Raw genomic sequence first — 26,163 nt, 5'->3', positions numbered from 1 at the left:
TCTAGATAAGCCAACTCTTTTCAGATTTTCAAAATATTGCCCAGGTTTTTTTACGAGGGTCATCCAAAAAGTAAGTTCACCCCTTTCATATCTCCGAAACTAAAAGGGATAAATCAAATCGGTAAAAAATAACTTCTTACTTATATCCTCAGCTCTCCATAGGTACCAAGATTTTTAAATTTGGACCACTGGTTGCCGAGATATTCGATTTTTACGTGAACAACTCCCGGCCAGTTCCGTCCACCAAACGATGCGCTGCGATTCCCGTCACGCTACCTGAATTGACTGTGTTCCCCACACACCTACGTAGGAATAACCAACTCAAATATTCTAAGATTGGCTTTAAAACAATCTTACCTTATTTTTCGACGTAATTTCCGTTCCTTTAGATGCATTTTTCATAGCGTTTCTGAAGCCTCTTAATGCCGTTCTCAAAGAACACTATTGGTTGACTCTTGAACCAGCCATTGACTGCTTCCATCACCTGCTGATCGTTCTCGAAGCGCTGGCCACCTAGGTGCTTCTTGAGTTGCGGAAAAATATAATAGTCACTCGGGGCAAGGGCTGGAGAGTATGAAGGATGAGGTGACACCTCCCACGCAAATTTGTCCAACAAATTTTGGGTCTCTTTCGCCGTGTGAGGTCTGGCATTATCGTGAAGGAATAGGGGACCACGAGACAAGAGACCCGGTCGCTTGTTTCTTATTGCCAATCGCAACGAATTCAACATTCCTCAATACCGAGGTGCATTGATTGTACACCCTTTCTCCAAATAATGGGCGAGAAGTACTCCTTGAGAGTCCCAGAAGACAAAAGCGACGCGACAGCGCGCGGTGCATCTCATATCTGCGCGTCGTTTGGTGGACGGAACTGGCCGGGAGTTGTTCACGTAAAAATCGAATATCTCGGCAACCAGTGGTCCAAATTTAAAAATCTTGGTACCTATGGAGAGCTGAGGTTATAAGTAAGAAGTTATTTTTTACCGATTTGATTTATCCCTTTTAGTTTCGGAGATATGAAAGGGGTGAACTTACTTTTTGGATGAGCCTCGTATATTACGTGGTAAAGTTGCGAAATCTCCGTTTGAGCGTTCTACCGGGCCGATTTCCATGATTTTTGCGTAAATCGACAGGTAATAGGCCCTAGATGAGCCCGCTGTAATCAGATTTTGGAAAAAGGACCCAGGTTTTTTTTAAAAACACGTTATAAAACTGAGTGAGTTTACAGAATGATCCGGTACTGCTACCGCTATGCGCGGAAGGATGCGCAGTGGTCGAGGAGGTTGCGCAGTAGCTGTGTAGCCTACGCATCAGCTCTACACTTATCTACACAAGATTTGTGCTGACATCCTCATGTCGAGCGGTGGCCGAGTCGTCTAAGACGTCGAATTCGTCTACTATGAACTCGATGTGGGTTCGATTCCCGACTCATGATAAAGCTGATTATTACCTGACTATCATTGTTCATTATTTTACTGCAATAATTCATCAAGCAGTCATTTCAAAACGCGTCCTTTTAATTTTAAAGTAATTTTAAGTAAAGTTTAAAATTAAAGTATACCTCATATCGTAATTTTTTAGGGGAAAAATAAAACTAACACTGATAGGAGGGTAAAAATAGGGCCGCGGAGCGCCTTCAGGGGGCATAGCCCCCTAGTATTTTAATAAACATGTATACGTAATAGACGTACTCGTATATCAACATGATGTTGTCATGTTAAATCAACATGACAGCATGTTAAGTCAGCGTGACGATCTCGTATAGCAACATGTTACAGTCATGTTGATTTAACATGACTATATCATGTTTCTTCAACATTTTTTATTATGTTCTCATAAGATGCTGTAAGCTTGTACCCGTTTTTAAGACGCCCATCATGCTAAATCAACCTTGCCCAAGTTTGTTGTAACATTCTTTTTAGTGAAGTTATTAATTGACTGATAATCGTGTTGAAGGAATGACTTTGGGTTCCTTACGAGGAGACACAAGTGCATCGAAAGGGCGGGAAATAGCATACAAGTTGTGACGTAGGCTGACCTAAGTCACAAATGTGCGGCCTTAGTTTCAACTTTTAACTTTATTTAGCTTTTGCAGCTTTAATATTGAACTTACGGTGTTTGTATATACACCAACAGTTTTTTCGTAAGAAATAACATAAGCGTTAGTCAGTTGTCTCCAAATCTCTCCCGAGTACAACACCCCGATTTGTAGGTATATCTTCTTATCGAGAAAAGACCATTGCCAAATATCTGCTCTGGTAGATATATTGAAATCAGTCGAAGTTTGACATAGATAGATATAATTCCAGCTATAATCGATATGACGATACATTGATGTTCGATACATTTACTGTCAAAAGCATGTCATTTTTTCTTCTTCCAATACCAAATACCCAAGAGACCGTAGGTACAAAAAAAGAAAATCAACCCGGAACATGAAGTGTATGGTTGTTGGTAATCTCTCAGGGTGTGACTTTTGCCGGCTTGGTCGATTACACCTGACATATTTTCGTTTTTTAATTGATATCCTTTTCTCTTTATTAGGTGAAAACTCCTCTCTCGATGTTTATCTCTCAGCTAAATAGTCAAAGTCTGAAAGCGAAAGCAGACGGAGCTGGCGCTAGGAGGTGGCGACGACTTAAGAAACCGACGAGCTTTAAAGAAGTTGTCAAAAGTACATAAACCTCATCGTTAATTACTCAACTTGTTTCATATTCAATTCACTTTTCCCTAATGACTCCTACGCCCATATTACGTCAAGAAGGTTAACTTTTTAAATTTGGTAATGATTGGAGCTGCTTCTTGACCAATCGTTTCTACATTAAAATGAGTGGATACAGCATTGCTTGCTTGTCGAAGAATTTCACAAATATTAGCATTATCATTAAGAAACTAGAGTATCTGCTGTTTGATTTGTAGTTTTTGCACTTTCAGTTAACTCAGAGTGTGGCTGGACTGTGAGCCGCAGCCTAGTCACATGTTTATCCATGATGCCACACCTAGTATGGACACCAGGATGTAGTCACCCATACACTTTTCACATTTCGTATTTTACATAACGCACGGTTTGACAACTTGTTCTTACACGGAGCACAAATCGAGATAAGATGGGAGTCGAGATAATGAGGAGCAGTAGAGCACAGAAGCGATCGTCTCTGAGCTTGCCGATAACGCGACTGAAGTTTGAATTGACGCATCAAAAATCTCTATTCTATATCTTGGTCAGGAGTTACTTTCTTCGTCGTGCACATCATGATCTAGTTGTTCTGCGAGAAATTTTTAAGAGGGAACATAGGTTCACGTATATCATACATGTATGACATACTGCTTGAATTCGCACCTTGTCTGGTAATCCATTGATATCATGCAAATAATATGGTAAAAAACATTCCTCTCCATTCTATTTTTTCAGTCGTATCTCTGCTTAAGCAAGTGGGTGAGCCGCTGAAACCCAAAACAGAACTCCTTAACAGCATTGTTCTTCTTCTTACTGAGACACCGACTGCGTGGCTTCTGGACCTCAAAAGCTCTGGCATTGTTGTTGATGAGAATATCGAGGCGGCTGCATCGATGAATACTGCCAATTTAGACCAGGTAAGAGTGAGGACATCGAAAGTTTGCAGCACCCTAGTGTCAAGGCTCTGTATCGGAAACGCTTGGATGAGAAGTTGGGGGATGGGCTTTCGGGTACCACTGAAGAGCAATATCATTTCATTAAAGATTGTATCCACTCTGCAGCTAAAGAAGCCCTAGGTATTTGCAAAACCAGTAATAAAAAGCAGCATCCTTACTGGTGGGATGAAGAAATTGAGGACGAGATAAATCTCAAGAGGCAAAAACATCTTATATTTCTGTCGTCTAAAAAGGCTGAAGATAAAGTTGCTTACAGGAAAGCTCAGTGTAAAGTTAGGAGCCTCATAACACGGAAGAAGAATGAAGCTTGGGAAAGCAACTGTTCTAGAATTAACACCTACCTAGCGGGGAGAAAAAGTGCTGAGAGCTGGAAGTTAATTAAAGGTTTACGTAGAGACATGAAGCGCGACATCGTTTCTCCGATATCACTTAAAAAACTGGAGGATCATTTTAAAGATCTTTTGACGGAAAGGCGCCCAGAGTTTCGAGACAGCAGCACGGACAACGGAAGAATGAACAACTTGGAGATTCACACTTGTGACATAATTAAAGCGGTTAAAGAGCTAATTAATGATAAAGCGCCGGGTCCTGGCGGGATTCCTGTTGAGTTGGTCAAGTACGGGACTGCCAAGCTCTTTGAGTGCCTCAGGAAACTGATGCAGCAATGCATCAGGGGTGACGAGGTACCAAGGGAGTGGAAGGAGTCCTGGATCAAGGCCATCTACAAAAAGAAGGGAAGGAAGGACGACTGTAACAACTACCGGGGGCTCTCAGTGACCGGGACAATAAGCAAAGTGTACGGGAAGATACTGAAAGCGAAGATCGAGGACGAATGGCAGGATCACGAAGCAGAGGAGCAGGCTGGTTTTAGAGCTGGCAGGTCTACGATAGATCACCTCTTTGTTATTGTCCAGGTCATTGAGAAGAAAATGGCCGTAGCTCAGGAGCTGCATTTAATTTTCGTGGATCTCCAGAAAGCGTATGACAGTGTGCCGTTGGTGAAACTTTGGGAGGCCTTGGAAAAATCGAATTTTAACGGGGGGTTGATTGATGCTGTCAAGCGATTTTATAAAGGGAGTTTTACCAAAATTAAGTATCATGGGGGGTTGTCAGCGGGATTTTATGTGACTAAGGGTTTAAAACAGGGATGTTGTTTGTCGCCAACATTATTTAAAATTTACCTCGAATGTGTGCTAAAGGAATGGAAAAGGAAGTGTTCTGGTATGGGTGTCCCCTTGGGTGATCTTGAAACTCTTATCACTCTGTGCTTTGCTGATGACCAGGTGGTGGTTGCTCAAGATCAAGAAGACGCGGAGTACATGATGCGCAAGTTAGTAGAAGAATATCGGAAGTGGGGTTTGGAAGTCAGCATATCCAAATCTGAGAAGATGACTTTTGGTGGTGATCAGCAAAGCATTGAGTTGGAGGATGGGCAGCAGATCAAATGCTGCGAGCACTTCAAGTACTTGGGAGTGCGGTTGACCCAGGATGGAAGGACGGATCAAGCTATCAGGGAAAGGAACACCTTAGCAAGGAAGGCTATAGCGATGTTAAATGGAATCCTCTGGGATCAGCGGATTTCCAAAGATAACAAGAGGAGGATATACAACGCTGTAGTAAAAAGTATATTAACATACGGATGTGAAGTTTGGCAGCTGAAGAAACGGACACAGGATATGCTAAGAGCAACGGAGATGGATTTCTGGAGAAGGTCGGCAGGAATTTCTAGGAGAGATCGGGTCCGTAATGATAGAGTGCGTCAGATAATGGAAGTCGAAAATGACATCGTGTTCGACGTCATGACCAAACAACTTGTTTGGTATGGTCATGTCAATAGGATGACGGAAGAGAGGCTGCCAAAAAAGATGCTTGATTGGGTTCCTCCTGGGAGGAGGCGTAGGGGACGCCCAGTGAGAGGTTGGCGACAGGGGGTGTTAAGTGAGATGAGGGAGTGTCAACTCCCTGATAACCTGTGGGAAGACCGAGCTTTGTGGCGATTAGGTGTCGCAAAGCGCCAAAGAGCGCTATAACAGCGACTCGTATGTATGTAAGAGTGAGGAGCGGGAATGTGTTGGTTTAAAATTCAAACTTTCATTTTTCCCTCCTAACAAATCAATACAAAGTTTTACGGATGAATGGATAATTCGTGCGCACTGTAGTTAATTGCCGAATCACGGTGTATAAGATTCGACTGTGTCTATTTTAAGGACTTGAGGCAAAGAGTAGAGTTTATAATTTATAAAGCAACGAGTAATTAGCCACTTTTTGTGGAGAGGAAACATCAGAGAATAGTAGTGCTCCAAACGATCTAACCCAAAACTATAAACGTGAATTCTACAAGAGAGAGTATATAAATAAATATCCCTAATTCAGCTTCAGAAACGAAATTGGATGGGTTGGAGGACCTTGTACCTACTCAAGGTTTCACTAGATCGTGGTCATGTGTGGATAACATCGACTAATTCAATTTTGTCTAAAATATATAATTATTTCCAGATTGGCAGCCGTAAAGAAAAAGGAACACATTGTAGCGACTCCTCTGTGCAAATTATCAGAATGAATGAAAAGCAGAAGATGACTCAGACGCAACAGGTGTCAGAGGAGGTAATAGGACCAAAGATGCACATCAAAATTCAACTTCAATCTCATAAAATTGTTTTACGCTGATTGCAAGATGAATTAATTTATAGGTACTTTAAAGCAGAAATAAATCTGCAGGCAGAAAAATTAAACAACCCAGACCTATATTAAATGGACTGAGTGAAAGAACATATGGAAAAAAGAAGAAGAAATAAAGTGTTAGGAGATTCTTAAGTTTTGCTGGACGTAAACGAATAAAAAAAATACGTCATATCGATGCATGGCCAAAGTGCAAGAGCACGTACATATCTCCGTTTGCGACGTTTTAGACTTCCAGTCATACTTTTTTTTCCTAGGAAAACTAGTCAGCGTAATTTCTTGACTCATTTGATTTTCTTCTCTATCGCTGGAAAATTCTGCATAAAAACTGTAACTTTCACTTCCTAATTTGACTTTTAAACCTGCGCTGTTTGTATACAGGGTGTTTCAGACCACCCGTACCAGGCTTTTTTCTCGGTTGTTTTAGGTCGCACGAAGTCGGGGACCGCGGGGTTGAATAGGGAGTTGACCCCAAGGAATCCGAGTTTCGTGGTCCCGAAACCCCCCCATCCCCCCTTAGGGAGTAAAGGGGGGGTCACGATGCTAAAAGTCACGGTTCCCGACCGAATTGCGGATTAATCGTATCAGAATTGAAAAGCACAGAAAATTTCTCGTGAAATTGACCCCTAAAAATCCATAATCGGCCCAACCAAGGCCCAAATATGCTCCCCTAAAGAGGGGGACAGTACCCCCTCCATAATTTCTCCTTGGTCTCAAAATTGACGTACATTCTCCAGAAAAAGATTGTTTCCTAGGTAATGGACCCCGAGAAATCCAAATTTCATGGTCCCGAAGCTCCTCTATCCCCCCTTGGAGGGTAAACGGGGGACCCAATTTTAAAAATCGGGGCTCCTTCCCGAATCGCGAATTGATTGCATCCAAATTGAGGAGCAGAACACATTTACATCTTAAGTGACCCCCAAGAGTTCTAATTGACCCCCCCTGAATGGCAGAAAGTAACCCCTTGAGGAGGGGGGCTTCGCCCCTCCAAAAATTTCTCAAGATTCCTCTTTGGTCGCAAATTTGACGTCGATTCTTCGGAAAAAGACGGCTTTGTCCTAAAAAGGCGGGTAGTGGAGCTTAGGGTCCATGAAATTCAGAGTCCTCGGGGTCGATTACATATAAAACCGTCTTTTTCTGGAGGATCGACGTCAATTTTGTGACAAAGGAGGAATCTTGAGAAATTTTTGGAGGGGCGAAGCCCCCCTCCTCAGAGGGTTACTTTCTGCCGTTCAGGGGGGGTCAATTATAACTCTTGGGGGTTACTTAAGATGTAAATGTGTTCTGCTTCTCAATTTGGATGCAATCAATTCGCGATTCGGGAAGGAGCCCCGATTTTTAAAATTGGGTCCCCCGTTTACCCTCCAAGGGGGGATAGAGGAGCTTCGGGACCATGAAATTTGGATTTCTCGGGGTCCATTACCTGGGAAACCATCTTCTTCTGGAGAGTCTACGTCAATTTTGAGACCAAGGAGAAATTATGGAGGGGGGTACTGTCCCCCTCTTTAGGGGAGCATTTTTGGGCCTTGGTTGGGCCGATTATGGATTTTTAGGGGTCAATTTCACGAGAAATTTTCTGTGCGTTTCAATTCTGATGCGATTAATCCGCCATTCGGTCAGGAACCGTGACTTTTAGCATCGTGACCCCCCTTTACCCCCTAAGGGGGGATGGGGGTTTTCGGGACCACGAAACTCGGATTCCTTGGGGTCAACTCCCTATTCAACCCCGCGGTCCCCGACTTCGTGCGACCTAAAACACCTGAGAAAAAAGCCTGGTACGGGTGGTCTGAAACACTCTGTATTGTCCTGTTCGGAACAATATTCGGAACAATATGCTAGGAGCACAGATTTTGAAACATAGCAATGGAGGTACGTGGTGTCGCACTTTAGCTATCGCGATAGGTATACCTGCTACTCTGAATTAGAATATCACACTTTCCGATACGTATGACATTTTATTTTTGCCTTCAGGACAAACTTGTATTTGCGACTGAATGGGACCTGTATGACACCTACCGAAAATTGACTTCCGATGCTGGTGAGTTGTTTCTTGGAACATATTTTAATAATACTATAAATTATATAAATATAATATATAATTGTTTCCTAAACTTTTTTTGGGGAATTTTTTCTCATTCTTTAAATTCATCAAAGGCTGATCTCTAAGTTTCATCCAACGTAGACTTTATTGGGATTTTGTAAATGGTTGACTTCGGGAATTATATTTCATCGGCGTGAAACTGATCTTGGCCACCTCCATTACTTGGTCTATTGTTCCAGGTCTGACAAAAGACGAGAATGCAAAAGTACGTTGAATTAGAAAATATCTACGGTAAAAGCAAAGATAGACGTAAGTAATGGAGAAAATTAATTTAAAAAACTTTTTTTTGGTTTTTCAGATACTGAGACGCGGTTGAAAGGAACGTCAGGTAGCCACAACGATGCAGAAATATTTCAGGCATCTGAATGTAAACGTGCTGTTGCTATCATGCAGCGGCTACTGGCCTCCAATAATTTTCATGAGGAACAGGCTCTGTTTATGGGCCTTCAAAAACAAAAAAGTGAGCTCCTAAGTAATTTTCTTTGTTTCTCTCACTTGTCGCAGACAAAGTACCACAGCTTTACTGCATTTTCTCAACCGAACAGATCATTTATAATATAATCTCATAACCCAAAAGAATCTATTTTATCACGAAGATTCTGTCATATGATTTTCTACAATTAGCACTGTCAGATTTGTTCTTTTTTAAGGGTTCCGGGGTTTTGTTAAGAAAAAATAGGTTCAAGTCTCGTCGACGAAGCATTTGGAAATATTGAACACCAATGTGATCCGAGCCGTAATCTCTTAGCCCAATTATGTAGGAAGGTACACGGTTTCCGGCTACCAACGTGATTTTGGTAAATTCACAATTGTCTAACATTTTGAATCTATAATAAGACATGTTTCTAAGTTTAAGTGATGTTTTTCTTAAAGAAAGTATAAATTTACTTAACAAAAATAGAATTCATCATAACCATGTTGCACTCTCTTAAAGTATGATCCTAGAAAAGAGTTACATTGTAGAACTGTTTTTTTATTTGATAGATATATGGCGTAAAACGTGTTTCCAGAGATGGAAATTACCACTGTCAAGTGATGAGGAAGATTTGAAGTCTGTTACGAAACCTACAGTAGAGTAAAATCAATTTTTATTTGTTTATTCGGAGAAGCAGGTCTTTGATTCTTGCTCCCTAGTGGCAGTAAAAATCAAAGAATGCCGGGTATCGGTAAACTGTTGGTTCTGAGCCCTATAAACCTAGTGCCTAGATGGTAGGAGAACCTCTGCTCATTGGTGAACAGTCCAGTCTCATCAAAGAGGACGCAAGTTTGAATTTGGCGCCTCCGGCTGTAAACAGCAATTGACAGCTCCTTATGCCCCTCAACAAAATGGTTCTAGTAAAAGAGATTTTAGAACAATTGTTGAAACGGCGCGAACTTTCAGATATTCAAATTCTGAGGTCAACTTTCCGAATGCGATCTGGGCTGAATTAGTGAAGACAGCCATTTATATTTTAAATAGAAGTGGAGAGTCTTCCGTGCAAAACGAAAGTCCTTATGTTTGGATGGGTAAAAAGCCCAGGATTAAGCATCTTCGAATGATTGGATCAACATGTCAAGCACATATTCCAGATGCAAAACGCAAGAAAATGGACAAAAAGGCCGTAAAAGGTTTTCTTGTTGGGTGCGACGACGATGAACGTTATCGCATTTACATAAAAGAAAGAGCGCAAGTCATTTAATCACGAGATGTCATTTTTGAAGAAAAATTTTTTGGATGTCAGAGCAATAATAGATCCACTGAATTAATCTCTGATCAATCAAAAAAAGGGGCTGACACTCAAGTTTCAGAAACAACCATTTTCCAGGAAGAAAACGAGAAAATAGAAGGAAAGGATGCCGATGAAAATTTTGCGAGTGATAGTGTTCAAATGCATGAAACAGCAATGCAGTAGAAATTTTAGTTGCTGAAAATTTACAAATATTTCAAGAAGATGAACCTGTAACTTATGAAGAAGCTATAAACAGTAAATATCAAGAAGAATGGAAAATAGCCATTACAAGTGAACTTACGTCTCTAGAAGAAAATGGCACATGGGAACTTACACCAGTGCAATCTGCAATAAGGAGTGCGCTCAAAATCCTGAGTTTCATAGAAGAACCAAACACATTGGGATAAAGCACTTCTTCATCAGGGAAAGAGTCACAGAAGAAGATCTTAAGGTTCAACAAATCGCCACAGAAGAGCAGTTAGCAGATTTATTTACAAAACCTTTATCTCGCAATAGGTTTCAAACTTTGTCTCAAAAAGATCGGAATGAAATTTCAGTTAGGGAAAGTATTCAGGTAATCGAAATTACAGGTTAACTTGACAACTATGTTTTAGCATCATATATTCGATAAATTTAGTCTTTTTTCGGTAACCTAAAATAACTACTGTGTAATAAAAAAGTTAGTCCTCCGTTGTTTGTCATTTAATTGATTTCACATATAAAAAATTCATTAAAGGAATGCCTAAAATAAGCGACACCATAGAAACAACCACTGTTACGCGTGAACACTTGAATCTTGTCCAAAAAATTGATTCCCAGATCTTCTGCTGTGCAGGTCGTCTTACTCGTGAAATTTGAAAGAGGGCACACATAAAGTGATCCGGAGGTCCCTTCTAACCCCTCTGACTTCTTACCCAATTAAAGTAAAGCTTTGAAACTTGCCGGATGTCCCTAGGTCACAGGGTGCTGCTCTTTGGACCCCCTACAATTTGGGAGGAACGGACCCCAACTTTTATTTTCAAACGGAAGGATCCCTCTTGTGTTGTTCAAAACAGCATAGGTAAGAAAATTTTTCGCGCAACCCCGAGCCAATATTTTAGACCGTTTCAAAATGGCAGCCGGTTATAGTTCAAGATGACCAAAAATTGGCATATCGGTTTTTTGCGGATGGACGTGCCTGAAACTTGGTATCTGCGTGTATCTCAGCATTAAGAAAACGAATGTAAGGTTAGGTTTTTGAAATAAAACCAAGTTTTGTCCATTTTTATAGGGGATCGGCCGCCATTTTGAAAAGTCGTTCAAAGAAAAAGAACGTTAAGATCGTTTTTCTTGCGTCCAGATTCCTCCAGATAGTGAGATTCTGGCGGAAAATCTACGTATCGGGAAAAACCCAACTGGCCAATCTCCGATCATCCTGAACTTTAACCGGCCGCCATTTTGAAATTTTTTCAGGGATTGACTTCCACTTGCGCAAAAAGTTTTCTTTTTTTATGTCCTTTCTAACGAGGTGTCACACGGGTGTGGGGGAGCTTTTAGTGTATTTTCCGAAGGAAATACACTATTGCGTTCTCCCCTGATGTCAGCCCTGGACCAAAGACCATGTAATGAGCATCGATCATGGGTCGTAGATTACGAATATGCATGCCGTTTGAATTCATATATATATATATATATATATATATATATATATATATATATATATATATATATATATATATATATATATATATAATTTACCTTATTTATTCAGCTTGCAGCCATAAAAAATCGAAACATTAGCCATGTATCATGAAGCCATACAGATTAAACGGTGCTCAAACTCCATTAATTTCAGAACTGACACCGATGTACTGGGCACGGCGTACAGTGCTTTCTTCTGATTGTTTACGTGTGCTATCTATTTACTCCTCGCGGTGACGGGCTCTCTTTGTTTATAGTCAGTTTTCAAGCAGTTATACGAGTCGGAGTTTCGTGGTGGCCACCGTTGTAGTTTTAGTTCTCGTGTTTTTAAAAGTTTTTATTTTTCCGCGTAGACATTCGACGATTTTAACATTTCGCGTGGACAATCGATCAGTTTTATGAATAGTTTTTAAGTTATAATGTGTGCCTGCCTGAGGATGACCCCCATGCGGGGCGAAACGTTGCGGATGCGTAGGAACTAATGTTTCGATTTTTTATGGCTGCAAGCTGAATAAATAAGGTAAATTTCCTATAAATATTACAGCCATTATATATATATATATATATATATATATATTCTTATGGATTAGGAGTTGTAGCACCATGCAAGATTTCCGGAGTTGTTGCACCATCGTCGAAACCCGTATATATAACGAGGGAGGGAGTGAAAACATTGTTGCCCGTTTATTATAATGACCCAATTTCGATGATTGATCAATATATTCCTTAAAAATCATACATTTGCAACTTAAAAATCCGCATACGTACTAGGAGTTATTGCACCATGGTGGAAGCATTACGTAGTAGGAGTTATTGCACCAGGTGCAAGTACTCCACTGCCGGGATTTATATAATCAACATACTTCAGGTTTTGATGATATCGACCGTTCATTTTAAAGAAGAATGTTTAATGATATTTTTTGAATGGTGGTTATTTATTTTTAAGCAAATTAAAAAAAAAAAAATCTAAAATTAAAAATGCTTGGGAACGAAGATATGGTTTTCAATAACGATATCCTCTATCTGTAAAATTAAATCTTTAAGATTTTTTTGTCCTCCTTCGATCTCGGAAATTACAAACTTGCAAATTTGCCAGCACCCGTTACGTATTCGAATCGCATGCCCGACGTTGCAAAATTTACCTTAAACTGATAATGACTTGGTTTTGTTTTTGCCGCCAGACGATTTATCCTCCTTCAATCTCGGCAATTTTCGGACCAATTTACACCGTATTTTTGCAAATGAAAACTCTTAGTCTCTAAATGAACCACCACCCCTCGGTTTTTCGATTTGCGCAACCAACGTTGCAAAATTTACCTCGAATTCGTAACAATTACTTTTGTCTTTGTCGCAAGCCCGCTTATCCTCCTTCAATTTTGGCAATTTTCGAATTAATTTTCCTCGGATTTTTGCAAATGCAAGCTTTAGGTCGCTACATGTACCAACTACCCTCGGTTTTTCGATTTGCGCAACCGACGTTGCGAAATTTACCTCGAATTGAGGACAAAATATGTTCGTCCCACCCGCCACTAAAAGTTTGTCCTCCTTCAATCTCTGCATATTTCGGAAGAATTTACACTAAATTTTTGCAAATGAAAGCTCTAAGTCTCTGAAAGTACGATTAACCCTCGCTATTTCGATTTACGCAACCGACGTTGCAAAATTTACCTCGAATGGGTAACAAAATACTTTCGTCTTTGCCGCCAGACCGTTTATTCTCCTTCAATCTCTGCAATTTTCAGACCAATTTACCCGAAATTTTTGCAGATGAAAGCTGTTAGTCTCTGAAAGTACGAACACCCCTCGCTATTTCGATTTACGCAACCGACGTTGCAAAATTAACCTGGAATTGGGAACAAAATACTTTTGTCTTTGCCCTCAGACCGTTTAACCTCCTTAAATCTCGGAACTGTTGGACCGATTTACCTCGGATTTTCGCAAATGAAAACTCTAGGCCTCTAAAGGTACCTACACCCCTCAGTTTCTCGATTAGCGAAACGGACGTTGCAAAACTTACCTCGAAATGGTAACAAAATACTTTCGTCTATGCCGCCAGACCGTTTATACTCCTTTCAATCTCGGCAATTTCTGGACGAATTTACCTCGGATTTTTGCAAATAAGAGCTGCACGTCTCTAAATGTACGAACACCCCTCGGTTTTTCGATTTGCGAATCCTACGTTGCAAAATTTACCTTGAATTTGTAACAAAATACTTTCGTCGTTGCCGCCAAACCGCGTAACCTCCTTCAATCTCGTTAACTATATGAACGATTTACCTCATATTCTACCAAATGAAAGCTCTGTGTCTTTAAATGTACCAGCACCCCTCGGTTTTCCGATTGACGCAACCGACGTTGCAAAATTTACCTCGAATGGGTAACAAAATACTTCCGTCTTTGCCGCCAGACCGTTTATTCTCCTTCAATCTCGGCATTTTTCGGAAGAATTTACACTAAATTTTTGCAAATGAAAGCTCTAAGTCTCTGAAAGTACGATCAACCCTCGCTATTTCGATTAACGCAACCGACGTTGCAAAATTTACCTCGAATGGGTAACAAAATACTTTCGTGTTTGCCGCCAGACCGTTTATTCTCCTTCAATCTCGGCAATTTTTGGACGAATTTACCTCCGATTTTTGCAAATGAAAGCTGTTAGTCTCTGAACGTACGAACACCCCTCGCTATTTCGATTCACGCAACCGACGTTGCAAAATTTACCTCGAATGGGTAACAAAATACTTCCGTCTTTGCCGCCAGACCGTTTATTCTCCTTCAATATCTGCATTTTTCGGAACAATTTACACAAAATTTTTTGCAAATGAAAGCTCTAAGTCTCTGAAAGTACGATCAACCCTCGCTATTTCGATTTACGAAACCGACGTTGCAAAATTTACCTCGAATGGGTAACAAAATACTTTCGTGTTTGCCGCCAGACCGTTTATTCTCCTTCAATCTCGGCAATTTTTGGACGAATTTACCTCCGATTTTTGCAAATGAAAGCTGTTAGTCTCTGAACGTACGAACACCCCTCGCTATTTCGATTCACGCAACCGACGTTGCAAAATTTACCTCGAATGGGTAACAAAATACTTCCGTCTTTGCCGCCAGACCGTTTATTCTCCTTCAATATCTGCATTTTTCGGAACAATTTACACAAAATTTTTTGCAAATGAAAGCTCTAAGTCTCTGAAAGTACGATCAACCCTCGCTATTTCGATTTACGAAACCGACGTTGCAAAATTTACCTCGAATGGGTAACAAAATACTTTCGTGTTTGCCGCCAGACCGTTTATTCTCCTTCAATCTCGGCAATTTTTGGACGAATTTACCTCCGATTTTTGCAAATGAAAGCTGTTAGTCTCTGAACGTACGAACACCCCTCGCTATTTCGATTCACGCAACCGACGTTGCAAAATTTACCTCGAATGGGTAACAAAATACTTCCGTCTTTGCCGCCAGACCGTTTATTCTCCTTCAATATCTGCATTTTTCGGAACAATTTACACAAAATTTTTTGCAAATGAAAGCTCTAAGTCTCTGAAAGTACGATCAACCCTCGCTATTTCGATTTACGAAACCGACGTTGCAAAATTTACCTCGAATGGGTAACAAAATACTTCCGTCTTTGCCGCCAGGCCGTTTCTCCTCCTTCAATCTCGGCATCTATCGGACCGATTTACCTCATATTCTAGCTAATGATAGGTCAGTGTATCTAAATGTACCGACACCCCTCGGTTTTTCGATTAGCGAAACCGACGTTGCAAAATTTACCTCGAATTAGTAACATAGTACTTTCGTCTATGCAGCCAGACCGTTTATGCTCCTTCAATCTCGGCAATTTTTGGACTAATTTACTTCGGATTTTTGCAAATGAAAGCTCTAGGTCTCTAAATTTACCAAAAGCCCTAGGTTTTTCGATTTGCGAAACCGACGTTGCAAAATTTACCTGGAATTGGGAACAAAATACTTTTGTCTTTGCCCTCAGACCGTTTAACCTCCTTCAATCTCGGAACTGTTGGACCGATTTACCTCGGATTTTCGAAAATGAAGACTCTAGGCCTCTAAAGGTACCTACACCCCTCGGTTTCTCGATTAGCGAAACGGACGTTGCAAAATTTACCTCGAATTGGTTACAAAATATTTTCGTCTTTGCCGCCAGACTTTTTCCTCCTTTAATCTTGGCAATTTTTGGACTACAATTTACCTCGGATTTTTACAAATGAAAGCTCTAGGTCTTTAAATGTACGAACACCCCTCGGTTTTTCGATTTGCGAAACCGACGTTGCAAAATTTACCTCGAATCGATAACAATAAATTTTTTATTTTGCCACTTTGCAATTCGTCCTCCTTCGATATCAACAACTCTTAGACCTATTTACCTCAGATTTGCTTTTGACGAAAGCTCTTAGGATCAGCTGCCTGATTTTTGAAATTTTTTGCTTGTCGGGACTACATAGATGACATAGGTTAAATGGCGGGGCATAATTGGTTGGCTACGTCTAATCGCTGCTTTGTCGTGCCTATGTCGGGTTGAACTCACGACAAGCTAACGGCACCTCTTAAGTTTCCGACATGTCGTCCATTCCACCTGACAAAGGCACGACAAAGCAGCGATAAGACATAGCCGACCAATCTCGCTCCTTCTTTTAACCTGTGTCATCTATGTCGTCCCGACAAACCAAAAAATTCAACAATCAGGCTGCCGGATTAGCCATAACGTTTAAGTTATTCAATTTTCATGACCATCGTTGCAAAATTTATCTTGGATCGAAATCGACATATTTTCGCCTTTGCCGCTAGACAGTTTGTCCTGTCCTTCTACACGGAGAAAAAAACTTCGTGCGTGGGATACGAAGTTTACGTCATGTGGATCTCTGAAGTTTTCAGATTGAGCATCTGAACACTTTAGATCTAGCTGTCGAGGTTCGGATCACAAATCTGAAACTTCAGTTCTTACATCTAAAGTACTTCGGTTTTCACGTCCGAAAAACTTTGGTTCTCACATCTGAAGTACTTAAGATGTAAGAACTGAAGTTTCAGATGTGTGATCCGAACCTCGACAGCTAGATCTAAAGTGTTCAGATGCTCAATCTGAAAACTTCAGAGAACCATATGACCTACAAACTTCGGGTCCCACGCACGAAGTTTTTTTCTCCGTGTATGATATCGAAAACTACTGGACCGATTCACCTCAAAATTGTTTGAAATACAAACTCTTAGCCGCTAAATGTGCCACTACTCCTCGGTTTTTCGATCTGCGTGACCGACGTTGCAAAATTTACTTCGAATTGTTAACGAAATATGTTCGTTTCTCCGACCGCTAAGAGTTTGTCCTCCTTCAATCTTGGCAACTATTGGACCAATTTACCTCGAATTTTTACTACTGAAAGCTCTTAGTCTTTAAATGTACCAACATCCCTCGGTTTTTCCATTTGCATGACCGACGTTGCAAAATTTACCTGGGATTGATGAGCACTTATTTCGATTTTGCCACTTGGCAATTTGTCCTCCTTCGATATCAACCACTATTCGACCGATTTACCTCGGATTTGCTTTAGACGAAAGCTCTTGGGATCTGGATGAGCCATAACTCTTAAGTTATTCAATTTTCATGATCTTCGTTGCAAAATCTCCCTCGGATCGAAAACGACATATTTTCGCCTTTTTGATATTTTTCAAAAAGTGTATATATTCTAGTAGTCAATTACAAAAATTTTTAAAAAAAAATTCTCGGGACTGAGGACATGCGGGTCTTAAAAACAAACTGTGGCAAAAACTCTTACGATCAGCGACATGTTTTCTTATTTTTCCTTCAAACCACCTGTTTTAGAGGAGTAGGTATGTCTTCATATTGATCGTTTATTGAATCGGAGCATTTTTTTCACCCACTTAAAAAAAAAGTCTAATCGCAAAAATAATTTTGACCAAATATATGGAGTATTAAGAAAGCTGCGGCCAAAACTTTTGCGATTAGCGCCCTTTTTTCTCATTTTTCTAATACAGTTAATTTCTAAAATATCTTTAAAGAAGTGTCAAAGGAGGGGTTGCGACTTGGGCCGAAATCGGCCACTCCACGGAATTGAGAAATTTTTGGATATACGGCAGTTGACGGTGCATATTAGACAGAAATAATCGAGTTTTGCCGATACCTACTCACGTTTTTTGGCTGCGAAACAGGGGCCTAAACATGGCCCCAAGGGCGAAAATAGCTGAAATTTCGCGTTTTTTGCGGTTCTACCTCAGATTTCGACCTGGGCTCAAAGGAGACGAATGATGAGCTTCGAATATGGTGTCAAGGACACCTAGACACGTAACATACTTGAATATGATCAACCGTCGCCTCTGGGCCCAACTCAAAATCGAACTTTTCCAACTTCTTAGCTTCCAACTTTTTCACCGTTTCTGCCAGGCGTATTTCGCGGATAGCGCCAAGCAGCGGACTCGAGAAGCTTTTCCGACCGGTAAATCGCACTCAGCGGGTCATTTGCAAGCGAACATGCTTGTTTTCAGCTTGGCGAACATTCGATTTTGACCCTTAAAATTTAGTCCATGTAACCCCTGTCAATTTTTCTTGATTCTCGTCCAGAGAAAAAATTCCGAGATTTCAGTCGGATCCTAAGAAGATGAAAGTGCTGGATCGGTTGCGCACAATCCCGCGGCTCTGCGGGGCTTCCTGAGCCGAGAAACAGCGAAAAACTGGTCCGAAACGAGTGTTTCTTGCACGTTTTTCACCGTTTTTGCCAGGCGTTTTTCGCGGACAGCGCCAAGCAGCGGACTCGAGGAGCTTTTCCGACCGGTAAATCGCACTCAGCGGGTCATTTGCAAGCGAACATGCTTGTTTTCAGCTTGGCGAACATTCGATTTTGACCCTTAAAATTTAGTCCATGTAACCCCTGTCAATTTTTCTTGATTCTCGTCCAGAGAAAAAATTCCGAGATTTCAGTCGGATCCTAAGTAGATGAAAGTGCTGGATCGGTTGCGCACAATCCCGCGGCTCTGCGGGGCCTCCTGAGCCGAGAAACAGCGAAAAACTGGTCTGAAACGAGTGTTTCTTGCACGTTTTTCACCGTTTTTGCCAGGCGTTTTTCGCGGATAGCGCCAAGCAGCGGACTCGAGGAGCTTTTCCGACCGGTAAATCGCACTCAGCGGGTCATTTGCAAGCGAACATGCTTGGTTTCAGCTCGTTTGGCGAACTTTCGATTTTGACCCTTAAAATTTAGTCCATGTAACCCCTGTCAATTTTTCTTGATTCTCGTCCAGAGAAAAAATTCCGAGATTTCAGTCGGATCCTAAGTAGATGAAAGTGCTGGATCGGTTGCGCACAATCCCGCGGCTCTGCGGGGCCTCCTGAGCCGAGAAACAGCGAAAAACTGGTCTGAAACGAGTGTTTCTTGCACGTTTTTCACCGTTTTTTGCCAGGCGTTTTTCGCGGATAGCGCCAAGCAGCGGACTCGAGGAGCTTTTCCGACCGGTAAATCGCACTCAGCGGGTCATTTGCAAGCGAACATGCTTGGTTTCAGCTCGTTTGGCGAACTTTCGATTTTGACCCTTAAAAGCTATCGATTTTTAGGGAAAAATTATAAAAAAAATTTGTGGTGTGAAGAAAACTGCGGAAAAAATTTCTACGATGAGCGCCTTGCTTATCCTTTTTCTTCTAAACCATTGATTAAAGAGGAAAATGTCTGTAAATCTCCTTAAAGAGCGGAACATTTGGTAGTGACCACTTACAGAAAAATCTAATTAAAAATATTCTTGTAACCAAAATTTCAGGACTTAAAAAGAGCGGCGACAAAATTGTTATCATCAACGAACTTTCTGATCATTCTTATTTGAAACCGTTAATTTTAGGGGAGAATGTCAAGTGATTTTTTTATTGATCTGGAAATTTTGTTGTAGTTACTTACAAAAAAAAGGAAGTATGTAAGGTTGTCTATAAAAAAGCGGGCCCGACGCAAAATCAAAGGCTGTGGCGCGGCAGCGTTAGATATTGCATGGCTATTTGGACATGCAGAGATATTTTCGGATATTTTCATACCCACATCGAAGGATAGAGCTCCATGAAAAACTTTAAAGATCTCACAAAGAAGAAAGACCCTACCTCGTGGACCGGGATCCGCCGATCAGAATCGAATCGCTTCCGACCGCAGCGCTCTTTGGACCCTTAGTAAAGGTCAAATTAATTGAAGGAGGACAATCTCTTAGCGATCGGAGAAACGAACATATTTCGTTAACAATTCGAGGTAAATTTTGCAACGTCGCTTCGCAAATCGAAAAACCGAGGGGTGTTGGTACATTTAGAGACCTAGAGCTTTCATTTGCAAAAATCCGAGGTAAGTCGGTCCAATAGTTGCCGAGATTGAAGCAGGATAAACGGTCTGGCGGCAAAGACGAAAGTATTTTGTTACTAATTCGAGGTAAATTTTGCAACGTCGGTTTCGCAAATCAAAAAACCGAGGGGTGTTGGTGCATTTAGAGACCTACAGCTTTCATTTGCGAGAATCCGAGGTAAATCGGTCAAATAGTTGCCGAGATTGAAGGCGGATAAACGGTCTGGCGGCAAAGACGAAAGTATTTTGTTACCAATTCGAGGTAAATTTTGCAACGTCGGTTGTGCAAATTGAAAAAACCGAGGGGTGATGCTACATTTAGAGACTAAGAGCTTAATGTTAAAAAGCCTACGCTAAAACTGTGCACTCGGAGTCTTCCGACGCGCCTCATTTACATGTTTGTGAGTTTTTCGATTTTCAAAAATGTTAAGCTCTTAGGCCCCCCCCCCTCCAATCACGCATACTGGAGTTCAAACTTTTCAGTAACCATTTTAGCCACGTTACAGCCGTTGTTTGGCTGAATTTTTTGACATGTCACACTTATGTAGTAGGGTTAGCTGTGATTTCTCAAAATTTGGGGCATCAAACCGCTCGGGGCAGTCAATTTTGAAAATCATTTGTAACTATCTTACCTGTGCAACTACATCCGGTACTTTGAGTCCTTGGACACGCCTCACTTACACGTTTTTGAATTTTTCGATTTTCAAAAATATTGAGCCCTTAGCCCACCCCCCCTCCCATTAGGGACACTGGAGTTCAAAATTTTCAGTATGCACTTTGGCCACGTTAAAGCCGTCGTTGGGAGGAATTTTTAGACATGTCACACTTATATAGTAGGTTTAGCTATGCCTTTTCAAAATTTTTAGCTTTTAAGCCCCTTGGGGTTAATTAATTTCAAAAATTATGTGTAACCTCGTAAACCACTGGAAATCGCTCGGAACTATGAGTTTTGTTTACATACCTCACATTAGCACTTCATTGTATTTCCAATTTCCAAAATTTTTAGATCTTACGGACCCCCCCCCCCCCCCCCCCCCTCGGTTCACATTGGGCCGATAAAGGGCCGATGTAAGCATTTGAAAGAACACGAGGGAATTGAATCACGTTACAAAAAATAAAAAAATAAATAAGTAAAAATAGATACATAAAAAAAAATAAGTAAAAAAAAAATAAGTAAAAAAAAATAAATAAGTAAAAAAATAAATAAGTAAAAAAATAGATAAGTAAAAAAAATAAATAAAATAGATAAATAAAAAATAAATACCTACCTAAGTAAAAAAGAAAAAAATAAAAATAAATAAAAAATAAAATTTCCCACCACTAGAAAATATCGTTCTTTAGTCTGCAGGCAATTCTGGAACACTTTAAAATTAATATAGAGGGCACTGCAGTACAATCGGCCCCTGGGTGCAAGTTCTCCTACTCTGGGAAGCTAAATGGTGCAACTATTCCCCCATGGTGCAACGACTCCGTCATGGTGCAACGACGCTTACTCCATATGCGCTCAAGTTGCAATAACTCTTACTTGAGGAAACTATATATATATATATATATATATATATATATATATATATATATATATATATATATATATATATATATATATATATATATATATATACTTGTGTGTGTGTGTGTGTTTGTTTATTTATGTATGTATTTCCGACACATCGTGGTTGTTCCGATTTTTGCTGGGTTATATCTCCCTCATTTTAAAAAATTTCCGGGTGAAACTTTTTGCGATGTAAAGTAGAGGAACAGGACTACCATTCTGCGAAAAAAAACAGAGATCGAAGTATTACATTTCGAATGGTGGGGGCGAGAAGTGGGGGGAGGTTCAATTTTGTGGGCGCGATAACTCGCGCAAATTAAAAGCTTTCCCCCGAAATTTTTACAGAAGGAAGATCTTACTTAGTTCTAGGCTGGTATTGAATTTGAGCGGAATCGGTCAAGCCGTTTAAAAATGGCGAGCTTCGAAAGTTTTAGGCGGGGGTGTGCGGCAAAAGAGGAGGGAAGCCGCACAGTGGGTCACGACCTGAAAATTGGTGGACAAGACGGCAATGTGGTCGCACAGTGGGTCACGAACTCAAAATTGGTGGACAAGACGGCAATGTTGTCGCACAGTGGGTCACGAACTAAAAATTGGTGGATAAGACGGCAATGTTGTCGTACAATGGGTCACGAACTGAAAATTGGTGGACAAGACAGCATTGTTGTCGCACAGTGGGTCACGAACTGAAAATTGGTGGATAAGACGGCAATGTGGTCGCACAGTGGGTTATGGAGATTTATTCATCGTCATTCAAGCTTGGCCCCGCCCCTCCCTTCGGAAAATACACTCTTCTCGCGGTGGACGCGCGGGTCACTTACCAGACACAACAACTGAGGCCGGACACTCAAACTAAAAAACGCGCGCGAAGCGCGCGTCCCAGGGGGGCTTGGGGGGCGAAGCCCCCCCAAAAACCGGCGCGGAGCGAAGCGGAGCGCCCGTTTTTTCCCTTTGAAATCAAAAAGTTGAGGTTCGATGGCTCCTCAGAGAGCATCCCTGAAAATCTTAGGGTGCCAAAAAGTAGCTCCTTTTGACCTAAGAACATCCGAACATCACCTAAGTTTCAAATCTTTACCTCAAAATTAGGTAAAAACCAGGGGATGGAAGGGGCTTTTGGATCACCCTATATTTATATGTTGTGTTTCAGTGATAAATATTCCCTGTGTTTTTTCCCAGAGTTTCAGACGGAGTTTTGATACAGGATGAGCTTAATTTGGTCGTTTAGAAATTCTGAGACACTAAACCGTACAATAACAGCCATGAGTTGGAACAAAGTCAATCACGTAAGTATATACGACAAAAGCTCTTGTTTTAAAAATATACAAATGATACATGAATGAACTCATACTTCACATGACACATAACACTGCGTGTAGCCGCTACGAGTAACATCGAAGCCCGAGATGATCATATCATGGCTGCTATTGTGAATTGTAGGCATTTGGGGAGGAAAATCGTGGTTAACTTAAACCGAGGTAAATTGTTGTATGCTACTTACAAAGACCTATTGACGCCATTTTAGTTAGGAGAGTAAGTTAAGGTATGCATATTTTTTTTAATAAGATGAATCATTATTCTTACTACTTACTGAAAATTGGAAAACAGAAATCAGGAAACATTTATTCAATTTTGCTAAAAGCGCTTCATTGCTACAAGGCCGCATATTTCAAATATTTAGACTCTATGACTCCATAATAGGGGTCAATCACTTGTGGTGCTTCCATTACTTGTGGTGGTATCCATATTGACGCATCCAAACGAAAGAGGAGCCCATAAGGCATCCATATGATTTTCTCATGGAATACATACGAATTGTTGCATCAATGTGGAATTTATGCGTATAGATGAGGGTTGGTACTTGCGACTGTCACGTGTTTCCAGCAAGAGCTAATTTTAAGTCCCTGATGCGTGTACCTACCCTGCTAAAAATTTCCCCTGGGGAATGACATGTGATTACATGCGCTCCCAGGGGAATGGCATGTGATCACATGTGCTCCCAGGGGAATGACATGTGATCACATGTGCTCCCCTGGAAGCTAACATGTTACCCATGCGCTCCCCTGGGAGCCGGCATGTGACCCATGTGATCCCATTGGAGTGTGCATGTGACCCATATGTGCTCTCGTGGGACCTCTCACGGTGTCTCGTGGATCATCATAAAAATTCAGGGGAAATGCCACGGGCCCATATGTGACTGCAGCTCACCAGTGTCCTGCAAAGACGTCACCGAACTTGGGAACGGATACAATGCGACAAAACACTGCGTCCTCGTCTACTTAAGATGCTTTACAAGTTATACCTTGATAAATAATTTCCCCTGGGAATTGACACGAGATCACATGTGCTCCCCTGGGTAATAGACTGGAAAGCCCCTGTGTTTCTAAGGGAATGACAGGGGATCCCCTGTGCTCCCAGGGGAGTAAACTAAGGGTCCTATGTGCACCCAAGGGAGTCTGGGGATCTTCAGTCCCGCCCCTCCATCCCCCGCGTCCCGTAGCTATAAGGATCGGTTGGCGGACATCCGGCTTCTCGGTTTGTTTTTTTATTTTATTTATTTTTCAATCTATTTTTTTTATTAATTTACATATTTTTTAGGTGCGTTATAACCAAAAGATGCTTTGGAGGCGAATAAATTCTATATACAACTTCTATTTTATTTAAATACTTTAACATATTCTATTTTATTCATTTATTACAATATGTTTTATTTTACTTATTAATTGTTTATTTTAATCTTCTTTATTTTATTTAATTTATTTATAGTTTTAATTAATTTCTTTTAATTTTTATTCATTTATTTATTTTAATCTATTTTATTTATTTATTAATTTATCTATTTATTTACTTAGGTTAGTCGGTGCTGGGGACGTTTATGGTTCCTAAATTACACTCGAAGAACACGCGAGCCTCCGAAGCTCCACGGCAGCGGCACTCGGGCGATCAAGGGGGTTAAGCAACGTCGGGCGTTGTTATGGTGCTTAGTTGGGAGATCGCTCGGGAATGACCGCGGTGCGGAGATTTGTGTGGTGGCTAAGTATCCCTTCCTAGTCTGAAGAATGCCTTGGCAACAGAACACATTAATTTTCGTGTAGGTATATAATCCAAAATATTTTTCTTCTATGGCTCTGCTAGTAGAGACGGAATTTTGGCTACAGAGCCTGGAGTTTCCCAGGGGAGCCACTCCTCATGGGAGCCACTTCCCAGGGGAATTATTCTCCTGCCCAAAACCGCCTAGGTAGGTGAAATCCCCAGGGGATATTTTTAGCAGGGTAGGTCTAGGTGTTATCACTCATTCTGCCTTGTCATTTTATTCTCCTCTTTCCATGTTTGTTTCCGCTCTCAAACTGTCTCAATTTTTTCAGAACATCGTAGCTGTGGGTTACGGAAAATATTTTTATAGCGAGGCCATGAACGGACTTGTTTGCTGTTGGTCCGTCAAAAATCCGTGCCAGCCTGAGCGAATGTACCAGATTCCCCAACCCGTGACTTCTTTATCCTTTTCGAGGGACCAACCAAACTTACTCGCGGTCGGCTGCTATAACGGAGCCTTTTACATCATTAACATAGCTCCTCAAGAGACTGACACAATAATTTTAAACGAGTAAGTTGCGTCCAAAATTCAAGTGACTCTTCCTTCATTGAGAGGTTGAAAGTGAAAAAGGGTATAAAACTTAATTTAAAGCGAATCCACACCAAAAGTAAACAATCATTGAGATATCGAGGGAGTTTTGTTAAATTAATGGTTTCTTTTTGAAGTTTTGGCATAAATCGGATCCATTACTACGTAGAGGTACACTTTCGCTGTTTCTTCCGAAAGAATCTATCTTGTGCCTAAACCCATTAGCAAAGCTGAAAAATGCGAAAACAAAATATGGCATTCGATTTGGATACCGGTATTGTTTTCATATAGACACCGTGGAAGGAAATACAAATGGAAATACCTATTGATATTGGGATTGGGTAAGTATCTATATTGACGCATCCATATAGAAAAGAAGGAAGGAAATTCGTGGGGAATCTCGGATAAGGAAGCCATTAGGGATGGTCGAATATTTAGATATTCGAATATTCGATATTCGAATCATCGGCACCGAGATAATCACGCATCACATTCGAATATTCACTTCCGAAGTATTCAAAATCGCAAATTCGAATTTTCGAATAATCGCATTCTAAGGGTGTAATTTTATCTCTCACGGTTCATAAAAAATCAAAAATCGAAGCAATAATCGAAAATAGGTATTCGAATATTCGCATCCGAACTATTCGCAATCGCAAGATTCGAATTCTCAACTATTCGCAATAATCGCATTCGAAAAGTTTCGAATATTCGCATTTGAATTCGATATTCGTCCATCCCTAGAGAAGCCATAATTTTTATGGAATCCATACAGCACCGACGCATGCATGTGGACTTCGTACGTACTTATAGCGAGTCCATGACAATGACACGTTCGGAGAAACAATTTTCGTATGGATTCAATTT

The 26,163-nt window shown here is 40.8% G+C and overlaps 1 protein-coding gene across 7 annotated transcripts in view; it reads left to right on the top strand.

Moving 5' to 3' along the window:
• The first annotated feature begins 1,642 nt into the window (after positions 1–1,642).
• LOC109037054 (dynein axonemal intermediate chain 4) overlaps positions 1,643–26,163 on the top strand; it is a 53,326-nt gene continuing 28,805 nt past the window's right edge. For 3 of the 7 annotated variants that reach the window (XM_072296317.1, XM_019051547.2, XM_072296318.1), the window contains exons 1-3: positions 11,910–12,321; positions 22,854–22,960; positions 25,040–25,278. In XM_072296317.1, the coding sequence (XP_072152418.1) occupies positions 22,880–22,960; positions 25,040–25,278 (320 nt within the window). In that variant the 5' untranslated portion in view covers positions 11,910–12,321; positions 22,854–22,879. Of the gene's footprint in view, positions 2,674–3,411; positions 3,594–6,128; positions 6,237–8,282; positions 8,350–8,710; positions 8,873–11,909; positions 12,322–22,853; positions 22,961–24,526; positions 24,766–25,039; positions 25,279–26,163 lie in introns of those variants that run through there. The other 4 variants (XM_072296321.1, XM_072296316.1, XM_072296319.1 and 1 more) reach the window with 3 other exon arrangements.

The sequence above is a fragment of the Bemisia tabaci genome, chromosome 2 (genome assembly GCF_918797505.1).
Source record: "Bemisia tabaci chromosome 2, PGI_BMITA_v3".
Taxonomy (NCBI): Eukaryota; Metazoa; Arthropoda; class Insecta; order Hemiptera; family Aleyrodidae; genus Bemisia; species Bemisia tabaci.
The sequence above is the reverse complement of the archived record's forward strand: the minus strand, read 5'-3'. Positions and strand labels throughout refer to the sequence as shown.